Here is an 11459-nt window from a genome sequence, read left to right as displayed (position 1 = left end):
GTGTTCCTTTGAGCAGACTTTCCTCACGTTGGAGACCCGGCCCGGGTTGATATAAGCTAAAAGCACCTTATTTTGCTTCCTGTTGTACCTTTAGGCTGCTATGATGGTAGATGATATCATTATATGAAGAATGTCGTTTTGTTTTCTCAGCTTGTTAAGCAGATGAGACGTCGTTTTTTGTTGTTTCGTTGAGCACTTTTGTGGAAACAAGTGTTTCTTTTTTGGATTTTGTGGGTGGAGTTGTGTATGTGACGTTATTTTTTTAAAGGATTTTAGAGTGTGTGTGTGTGTGTGTTTTGAAACAGGGTGCGCTGACTGACCTGCTAAAGATGAAGACTTATTTACGGAGGATCACATATAATGGCTCATTTCATTCATAGGCACGCATTAGTCCGGTTCGCTTCCATCACATTGGTCACGTTTAATCATGTATTTATTGTATTTAAACCAGTGTTGAGCGCCACCTGCTGTCAGCCGTAGGGGCTCAGGCTTTGCAATAACGTCAAACTAACCAGCTTTAAAACGCCATCTATGTGTCGCAGAGGTACACGTTTATATGCTAGCGTATAGAGTTGATGGGTAAACCCTATAAACTGAAGCACTTACAATATTAATCTATTATTGTTTGTCTCGCGTCAATAGCTCTACTATAGACACTTCCAAAGAGAGACGATCGAATGAGATTCTGGATGTGATCCGAACAGCACTTGTTATGTCATAATCCGCAACACTACGCTCTGTTCACGTGCTTCATGTAATTTAGTATTTCATTTGGAGTAAATGCATTTGTAAATTTCATGCTTGATGCAGTTAAATTCAGCCTCTTTCCTCTTTGTAACTTCATTTGGTATGTGCATGTGCGAAAACTGGAAGATGTTCCTTTTTTATTTGTCCATTTTATAACTGATTTAATATATACCCCCAAAATCCTTTGGAAAGCCGTGCATGATGTACCTTGTAAAAGCGCAACGATCCCAGTCGATTACGTCACGACAGCAGAATGTAATCAAGTGTTTTGTTTTGAGACGTTCTGTTCGCTGAAAGGACTTTGTAAATGTGTAAGCGGGCTTTTTTTTAATTCATTAGCCGATTTTAGTGTTAGCACTTCAAGTCCTGATTATTAAATGATATAAATCGTTCTTGGTTGTCACGTTTGTTTTTATTTAAATAAAAATATACAAGGGTTTTCAAGCAGCAAATGCTTTTCTTCCCAAAATCTAATTCAATAAAACAAAGTAAGCATTGAGATGCAGTCATGTTTTCTCCGGTTCATCCTCTGTGATGTGAACTGTTAGTTTGTCCTCGGCTGGCTTCACGTTGGCTTCGGAAGAGCTGCTGCTGAACGTGATGTAGGAATAAATCAGTCCAGCTGAGATACTGAGAACATGGAGAAACACGTCAGTGATGCAGGGGAAATTTCATTTTCATTACAAGGAGGTGAAGAAGTTTCGTACCATATATTCAGGCCTATAAAGTTCGGCCATGAGAAGATATAGTCTCCACCAACAAACATGCCGATGTACATCACAGCCACATTCTGAGAGAAAACCAAACAACCCTATTGAACATATGATTGATAAACTAATATGTAAACACACTACCGTTCAAAAGTTTGGGGTCGGTATGATGTTTTTGAGTCTCTTCTCACCAAGGCTGCATTTATTTGATCAAAAATAAAGTAAAAAACTCTGAAATATTACAATGTAAAACAGCTGTGTCATTTATTCCTGTGATTACTCCAGTCTTCAGTGTCACATGATCCAAGAAACATTTGGGTCAATGGTGTGACGGGTCATTTCATTTGTCCAAAGGCCTTAATAATAATAAAAAACAAAGATATGACATACAACTAGATCTCTTTTATTGAATCCAAAAGGTTTTAATTATATTTTGCTTCATATAAAGGGATTTTAAAGATTTTGAAGTGTCAAAAGGTCATTCGGTTTAACCGTCCAACCGTTTATTTGTGTAAAAAATATATACATTTATTACATTTTAAGATATTTTTTATTCTGGCATGATTTTATAACATCATATATCAACATAGTGCAAAATGATATTAAATTATGTGTAGAAGTCGTTGTTTTGTCATGAGAAAGAATGTCCGGAAAAATGAATTTCATTGATGTCATTCGGAGTAACCGATATAAAGGGACCATTTTGGATCAAATCATGTGACAGGATGTGACATCATTCAGACACCTGCAAAGGACCACATGGTCGTGAAGCAAAGTAACAAACTCTCTTTTAACTATTTGATAAATTCATGTTTTCACTTGATCATACGCATGTCCTGAAACATCATTCGGTGCAACCGCTATAAAACATGGAAAATGATGGAATATTTTAAAAACTTGTACTAAATATAAAATGTTCGATTGTCCTTTTGCTAGATATCAGCCTGTTAGCATTGTTTGAAAATATCGTCATTCGGTAAAATTTTGGTTAAACCGAATGACTTTTTTGGTGACAAATTTTGTAAAAAATTACAAAAGCAGTGATAATTGATTATAAAAACCTCATAATCTCATTGTTAACACTTAATAAAACTTCAAAATTAATTATATCTCCATTATTTTTAGTTACTTTTAAAAACCTTATTCGTCAATGACCCATTTATGATTATTATCAATGTTGAAAACAGTTCATATTTTTGTGGAAACTGATACATTTTATTTTTCAGGATTCATTGATGAACAGAAAGTTCTAAAGAACAGGAATTACAGAAATAGAATCTTTTGTAACATTATAAATGTCTTACTGTCACTTTTGATCAATTTAATGTGTTCTTGATGAATAAAAGCTTTCATCTTAATGACCCCAAACCTTTGAATATTAAAATAATAAAAATATATAATCAGTGAACATACTTTAATTGCTCCAACGACTGTCGTTGTTAGTGCCGTGTTGTAATAGCTGCAGAGGATGATAGAATACATCAAAATAAACCTGAAATGGGAAAAGATTGTAGTTAATTATATATATATATATATATATATATATATATATATATATATATATATATATATATATATATATATATATATATGGCTCATGCAATTATAAAAAACATCAAGAGTCAGACTCACCCCATGATACAAGACAGTAAAAAATAAAATATGAACGTAAAAGACAGCCATCCTTCAAAGGAAAGGGCCTTAAAACAAGGAGAAAAATATATTATATTGAAATTCTCATCTCTGATTCTTTATCCTTCATCTTCTCACTCACTTTCTGTAGATCTCCAGTGTACGCACTCGCCAGGAGGGTTGGGATAATAATGATAAATGCATTATAAAACAAAACCCCATATTTACCAAGACCCTGGAATGACAGACAGAAACAAACGTGTTTGCATACAGGGTTTGGCTTTAGATGTGTGCTTTACTCAGAAGGTGTGACGTGTTTAAAGTTGTAAAGTAGTGTATTTTTAACCAAAACGTACAAATTAATCACTTATTTGATAAGACCGAATCACATCGATTTGTCGAAGCGACAGTTCTTGAGCTATCGCCACATTATTTTTGGAGTTTGCACAGAAATATCCTGATAAAGTACCTCCATTCCCAGTTTTTTCTTGGTGTAAACGCCGCTGGCGGCCGTGAAGACGTCGTTCAGCAGAACAAAGGTGTAACCTTCTGCATTGAAGGACAGGTCCGAGCTGAAAACACACGGTGTGTTCGTTCACATGCGTGTCTGTCATGTATGAATGATTAGTGTGTGTTCATGTGCTGTACCTCGCTGCAACCAGAGCGCCCAGAACTATAGCCAGAACACTGAACACCAGCGACGGAGGGAAGGTTTTTCTGCACAGACAAACACACTGTTTTTAATATGTGCTCCGTATAAGCATCGTTAAAATAACAAATAATCTTCATTAATATAATAAAATAATTATAATCAGTATAATCATTAAAGGAGGCGAGCTGAAACTTCACCAGAGACTTATATTACATTTTGTAAAATGGGCATAATAGATCCGCTTTAATGTAATAATATTATAAATTAATTAATATACCTCAGTATCCTTGATTCCATAATCATTGTCAGTAAAATGGTGAATTTTCTGAGAACGGTGAACATGGGTAAACTGAAAAACACAAGAGCTTCAAATGAGTGTCTGGTTACACTTTACTATTAGTTAATGCATTAATTAACAATGAGCGATACATTTGTTACAGTATTTATTAATCTTTGTTAACATTTCTTGAAAATACAACTGTTCCTGTTAGTTTATGTCAGCTCAGGTCCATTAAATAATATTAGTACAACTTTAGATTTTAATAATGTATTAGTAAATTAATAAGTAACATTAACTAAGAAGCTGGGTTAAAACAACCCAAGTTGGGTTGAAAATGGACAAAACCCAGCAATTGGGTTAAATGTTTGCCCAACCTGCTGGGTAGTTTTATTTAACTCAACTATTATTTTTTAAAAACTACCCAGCATAGGTCAAACATTTAACCCAATCGCTGCGTTAAAACGGGCCAATCGCTGCGTTAAAACGGGCCAATCGCTGCGTTAAAACGGGCCAATCGCTGCGTTAAAACGGGCCAATCGCTGCGTTAAAACGGGCCAATCGCTGCGTTAAAACGGGCCAATCGCTGCGTTAAAACGGGCCAATCGCTGCGTTAAAACGGGCCAATCGCTGCGTTAAAACGGGCCAAACCCTGCGTTAAAACGGGCCAATCGCTGGGTTAAAACGGGCCAATCGCTGGGTTAAAACGGGCCAATCGCTGGGTTAAAACGGGCCAATCGCTGGGTTAAAACGGGCCAATCGCTGGGTTAAAACGGGCCAATCGCTGGGTTAAAACGGGCCAATCGCTGGGTTAAAACGGGCCAATCGCTGGGTTAAAACGGGCCAATCGCTGGGTTAAAACGGGCCAATCGCTGGGTTAAAACGGGCCAATCGCTGGGTTAAAACGGGCCAATCGCTGGGTTAAAACGGGCCAATCGCTGGGTTAAAACGCGCCAATCGCTGGGTTAAAACGGGCCAATCGCTGGGTTAAAACGGGCCAATCGCTGGGTTAAAACGGGCCAATCGCTGGGTTAAAACGGGCCAATCGCTGGGTTAAAACGGGCCAATCGCTGGGTTAAAACGGGCCAATCGCTGGGTTAAAACGGGCCAATCGCTGGGTTAAAACGGGCCAATCGCTGGGTTAAAACGGGCCAATCGCTGGGTTAAAACGGGCCAATCGCTGGGTTAAAACGGGCCAATCGCTGGGTTAAAACGGGCCAATCGCTGGGTTAAAACGGGCCAATCGCTGGGTTAAAACGGGCCAATCGCTGGGTTAAAACGGGCCAATCGCTGGGTTAAAACGGGCCAATCGCTGGGTTAAAACGGGCCAATCGCTGGGTTAAAACGGGCCAATCGCTGGGTTAAAACGGGCCAATCGCTGGGTTAAAACGGGCCAATCGCTGGGTTAAAACGGGCCAATCGCTGGGTTAAAACGGGCCAATCGCTGGGTTAAAACGGGCCAATCGCTGGGTTAAAACGGGCCAATCGCTGGGTTAAAACGGGCCAATCGCTGGGTTAAAACGGGCCAATCGCTGGGTTAAAACGGGCCAATCGCTGGGTTAAAACGGGCCAATCGCTGGGTTAAAACGGGCCAATCGCTGGGTTAAAACGGGCCAATCGCTGGGTTAAAACGGGCCAATCGCTGGGTTAAAACGGGCCAATCGCAGGGTTAAAACAGGCCAATCGCTGGGTTAAGACGGCCCAATCGCTGGGTTAAAACGGGCCAATCGCAGGGTTAAAACGGGCCAATCGCAGGGTTAAAACGGGCCAATCGCTGGGTTAAAACGGGCCAATCGCTGGGTTAAAACGGGCCAATCGCTGGGTTAAAACGGGCCAATCGCTGGGTTAAAACGGGCCAATCGTTGGGTTAAAACGGGCCAATCGCTGGGTTAAAACGGGCCAATCGCTGGGTTAAAACAGGCCAATCGCTGGGTTAAAACAGGCAATCGTTGGGTTAAAACAGGCCAATCGCTGGGTTAAAACAGGCCAATCGCTGGGTTAAAACAGGCCAATCGCTGGGTTAAAACAGGCAATCGTTGGGTTAAAACAGGCCAATCGCTGGGTTAAAACAGGCCAATCGCTGGGTTAAAACAGGCCAATCGCTGGGTTAAAACAGGCCAATCGCTGGGTTAAAACAGCCCAATCGTTGGGTTAAAACAGCCCAATCGTTGGGTTAAAACAACCCAATCGTTGGGTTAAAACAACCCAATCGTTGGGTTAAAACAGCCCAATCGCTGGGTTAAAACAGGCCAATCGCTGGGTTAAAACAGCCCAATCGCTGGGTTAAAACAACCCAATCGTTAGGTTAAAACAACCCAATCGCTGGGTTTGTCCATTTTCAACCCAACTTGGTTGTTTTTAACCCAGCATTTTTTAAGTGTAGTAAACTAATGTAAACAAATGGAAGCTTATTGTAAAGTGTTGTTTTTATGCAAAACTCTTAATTTATTTACCTCAGTTTCTTTGTTCCGCCCAGTCCGGTCACGTGATTGCCCACATACAGCAATGGCAGAGGAAAAATCTATACACAAATAAATAATCAATAAGCAAAGCAGTGTGATGATAGTGTGATTAAAAACAAAATTACACACCTTGCCAGGAATACTTTTGTCAAAGTCCTGGAAATGGATCGCCTTGTTCATTTTGGCAACATACAGAATGATGATTGTTGCTGTCATCTATGAATATACACAAAATAAAATCAGATAGATTTCAGTGTGTTATTAATGAAATAGCATTTTAAAAATGATTCTCACCTGTCCAATTCCAAGAAACATAAATGAGGGAAACCTAAAATTTACAATAACACATGTCATAAATAATTAATCATGAATTGCATAAATATGTAAATACACTACCGGTTCTTCTAGTATGAAAGCCGGAAGTTGACACTCACTTGTACTGAGTTAAAATACTTTTATTCACCACGATGATGAAAAACGAAGAAAAGGCGTAAAACGCGGCGGAAGAAAACTTCATGAGTTTCGTGTGTTTAATATCATCGTTTAACGTCATCTTTCTTTCGGTTTCTTCAGTCTCCTTTAATCCTCATAGTTTCCTTCGGCGGACCGGAGACTAACATGCTGCTATAGTCTCCCTAACCTGTCCGTTAAACACACTTAATAAGTTATATAACCAAACATTACATGAGAGGAAGTTTATGAACGATGTGTCAGTTAATAATTGAACGACACAGAACGACTCGGTAGAATCAGAATGACAGGGGGCGGGGTCTCGGAGTGGGCGGGGTTCAGCGGCGCCCAAACGCTCTCTGATTTGTGGAAGCATGTTTCCCCCAAATAAGAAAAAAAATCATGCTTAGTAACCTTTATGATATAAAAATGATAATAATAAGACAAAATTACGACACAAAAAGTCAAGATTGAGGTAAAAGGTCGACGGTGCATATCATAATTTTGACTTTTCACGTCATAATTATGACTTTTTAAGTATAATATCGACTTTTTATCACATAATTTCGACTTTTATCGTCTTAATTGTGATTTTTACGTCAGTTTTTTTCTTTTTCAATTATTATTTGCAAAAGCAAAAAATCCATTCTGATTGGTCGAGTTGAGTAAGTTCAAATAATTTTACATTTAAACAGTGTAAATTCGATGGCTATTGTTTATTAATAATAATAATAAATAAGTAATAATGTTATATATTTGTTTAGCACCTTTCAACAAACCAATGGAGGCTCTGCAAATGTATTTTGTATATGTAGCTATAATAATGTAAATAAGCATAAACACTGTGAACTTCTATAAAGTTGCTTTTAAACAACATGTATTATGAAAAGCTGTCAATCGTCTCTCTGTGCTTGAAGTCTAAACATTTGGTGTTAATTATAGATTATAGATTATAAATATATAGATTATAAATGCTAGTGCTCTCTAGAAAAGGAACAACGTGGACACATTTGACAAAAAGTCATAAAAAATTGACATTAAAAAATCAAAAAAGGTCGGTCTGTTCCTAATTCCGCCACAAGATGGCAGCAGGGAACAGTGAAGTGTCTGAACAACAATCTGTAGGCTTTGGAAAGTTTTTTTCTCAAACTTTTGGTACTAACCACAGTCTATGGTACTAACACCAACACCATATTAGCGTGAGAGTTTTAAAAACAATATGCCACTGAACAGGAAGCCAATGCAGATGATAAGGCACGACTGTGATGTGCTGACATGACAGGATCAGACTTAGCTGATGTAAATTTGGGTAACATCAGCATAAAAGTGGTTCCCCAAACCATATTTCTTAAAGGACTAGTCCACTTTCAATGCAGTTTTCCTGATATTTTACTCTACCCCATGACATCCAAGATGTCTTTCTTTCTTCAGTCAAAAACAAATTAAGGAAAGCATTCCAGGATTTTTCTCCATATAGTGGACTTCACTGGGGTTCAACGGGTTGAAGGTCCAAATGTCAGTTTCAGTGCAGCTTCAAAGAGCTCTACATGATCCCAGACGAGGAATAAGAGTCTCATCTAGAGAAACCATCTGCCATTTGTAAAAAAAAAAAAAAAAAAAAAAATTAAAAATGATATATGATTTAACCATAAACGCTCATCTTGAACTAGCTCTCTTCTTCTATCTTCTCTATTAGAATGTCCGGTAACACTGCTAAGTGTATTACTGCCCTCCACAGGTCAAAGTTTGAACTAATTGTTATATACTTGCACTAGCATATTGAATATGACAATTTAGTTCAAACTTTGACCTGTGGAGGGCAGTAATACACTTAGCAGTGTCTACACTGCTGGAATTCTAATAGAGAAGAAGAAGAAGAGAGCTAGTTCAAGATGAGCATTTGTGGTTAAAAAATTATATACATTTTTATTTATTTTTGTAGAAAATGTGCAATGGTTTCTCTAGATGAGACTCTTATTCCTCGTCTGGGATCATGTAGAGCTCTTTGAAGCTGCACTGAAACTGACATTTGGACCCCAGTGAAGTCCACTATATGGAGAAAAATCCTGAATGTTTTCCTTCATTTATTTTCGACTGAAGAAAGAAAGAAAGACATGAACATCTTGGATGACATGGAGGAGAGTAAATTATCAGGAAATTTGAAATCTGAAGTGAACTAATCTTTTAATGAGTTGCCCCAAAGGAAGCATATAGGCATAATATGGGACCAGTTCCCAGAGGAACACCATGACAGACCTGTCAAGACAACAAACTGGGACTGTTCAGTGAGGTAAGATTTAACCAGTAGTAATACCAAGCCATCTCTCCAGCCTATTTAGCAGGATAGAATGACACACTGTGCTGCACTGAGATCTGGAGATCAAGACCAAGATGGTAGAGGCTCTGAGACAAACGGGTCATTCATAACTCGAACCAAGGATCATGTTTATTAGCTTTATTTATCGACTGATTTACATATTGAATTATTTGTTGATTAGTTGGTTTATTTATTATGTTTACTTATTTATTGATAATATTGAGTTCTTGATTGATTGTTTACTTATTTATAACTGTTTGCAATTGTTTTATACACGCTTTCCTAATTCCTCATTAAATCATGGAAAATTATCATCCGACTCCTATTATTCCTTTTACATCATGGAACCATTTCAGTTGTGTGAAAAATTAGCCAACATCCAGCCAAAACTGGAAAAAAAGGATTTTGTTTCATTAAAAAGAATATATACAGTATATTAATATCTGGAACTATCAGCTGAAAAGGACTTTTAAAAGATCAGATGCTGAAAGTGTCAGAAGATCAATGACTCGTTTATTTACGCCAGCTTGGGTTTCTTCTTGAGCTTCTTCAAGACTTTCCCCAGTTTGGGATGAGCACAGAGAGGTTTCTTTCCGTTTCTGATGTGTAATCTGAAGAGCAATAAGCACAGTAAATACCAGAGCTAATGATTCATAAGCATTTGTGTTTGTTAAACGCTCACATCAGTGCATCAATCTCACAGCGTCCAGACTTGCTCTGGGTCTCGTATGTGGTCACGGCTCGCAGGACCTGCCGTGGGATCCTCTTGGTAACAGTCAAACAGCACCTGGGAATGGCACCAGCTGGAACAAAAAGCAGGATCTTCTATTTAATATCTGTGTTCGTGTCAATGCAATCCTCTTTCAACAGACTTCCTGTGTATAAAAGCATCACAGCTGACACCTAGATGAACACTTTACAGCTGGTTTTATGGCTGTAAATTATTCCCTTCAAATGTTGCGTTTGAAATCATGGCATATTTATGTATGAGTGTATATACATTAGTGAAAAATAGCATATGTAAAAATTGCTTCGACAGTTTATTTTAATAAATATCAAAAATATAAAAGATATATATATATATATATATATATATATATATATATATATATGTTAATAAGGTCAAATAATTGTATGTGAGAGAGTCAGCTGTAATATCATTGCATTCCTATTGGTCAGTGTTAGAGGAGCTCAGCTTAGCCTGACAGTTAGCCTGCTCCAGCATAAGTTGCCAGAGTAACTGAGTTTGAACTAATTTAAGTTTGTTTTATGAAACAGAATTCACTGACAACAAATCTGACTAAGTAAAATAAGCCTGGCTTGTCTTCTAATCTTGTTTTATGAAACAGCCCTCAGGGCTTAGAGTTGCAGAGTAACATTATACTTGAAACGCCTTGAAGAGTGAGTGCATGAACCAGGCATTTTATAGACATGACTAACAAGCTAATGAGAAACCGCTGCAAACGGAATGCTGGGAAATACAGTTTTTGATGGGATGTGGAGTGCCCTCTGGTGACTGATGAAAATACAATAAAATCGAACTCTGAGCCTCCGGTACTCATTCTGTGACGTCAAACAACTTCCCTGTGCAAAGGTTCATGGGGGCCCGAAGTGTCCATTAGTTGGACCCTTCGAAATCCTTCATTCAGAAGTGCTCTTTGAAGTGACCAATTTTGAGCACTTCGGTTTGGAACGACCCGTCAATATGTCGGCCATGATTATTTTCACTCCGAGTGCCCTTCAGAGGACGATATTTCCCGTTCGGAACACACCGAATGAGTGCAATCAATGCGCAAAATAGGTCAGGCCTTTTAAATAAGAGCTAAACGCCGATTGGTAAAGTCATGGCTTAAGTTTGACTGACAGGCGATCTAACCAATCATAACATCAAATCCACCGTTATGTCCGACATAGCAGATTTAGTAGATTAACATCAGTGAACTTGAACTTGAAAAATGGTGTGTCTGTCCATGGCTGAAACAACATTCCTTAAGTTCATACATGTTTATTTGATGCTATAAATTAACTAACATTAGTAGAATCACAGTGACAGGGGCGGGGTCTCGGAGTGGGCGGGGTTCAGCGGCGCCGAAACGCTCTCTGATTTGTGGAAGCATGTTTCCCTCAAATAAGAAAGAAATCATGCTTAGTAAACCTTATGATAATAATAATAATAATAATATTATAATAAGACAAAATTACGACACAAAAA

At 38.2% G+C, this 11459-nt stretch overlaps 1 protein-coding gene across 3 annotated transcripts; it reads right to left on the bottom strand.

The window, feature by feature from the left end:
• Positions 1–25: 25 nt before the first annotated feature.
• slc35d2 (solute carrier family 35 member D2) lies at positions 26–7211 on the bottom strand. Of its 3 annotated transcripts, XM_067394250.1 has the most exons (12): positions 6915–7211; positions 6775–6808; positions 6610–6696; positions 6472–6539; positions 4019–4090; positions 3738–3806; positions 3559–3661; positions 3232–3324; positions 3090–3157; positions 2871–2949; positions 1455–1537; positions 31–1377 (listed from the first exon to the last, which is right to left on the bottom strand). In XM_067394250.1, exons 1-12 carry the CDS (start codon positions 7031–7033, stop codon positions 1254–1256), a joined length of 999 nt encoding a protein of 332 aa, XP_067250351.1. In that variant the 5' UTR covers positions 7034–7211; the 3' UTR covers positions 31–1253. The 3 variants fall into 3 exon arrangements, with proteins under 3 accessions (XP_067250353.1, XP_067250352.1, XP_067250351.1); XM_067394252.1 differs by lacking the exon at positions 6775–6808 and having other exon boundaries at positions 26–1377; positions 6877–7001; XM_067394251.1 differs by lacking the exon at positions 3232–3324 and having other exon boundaries at positions 29–1377.
• Positions 7212–11459: the final 4248 nt, after the last annotated feature.

Source organism: Chanodichthys erythropterus, chromosome 9 (genome assembly GCF_024489055.1).
Source record: "Chanodichthys erythropterus isolate Z2021 chromosome 9, ASM2448905v1, whole genome shotgun sequence".
In the NCBI taxonomy this organism is placed as follows: domain Eukaryota; kingdom Metazoa; phylum Chordata; class Actinopteri; order Cypriniformes; family Xenocyprididae; genus Chanodichthys; species Chanodichthys erythropterus.
Note: the sequence above shows the minus strand (reverse complement) of the source record. Positions and strands in the feature narration are given on the sequence as shown.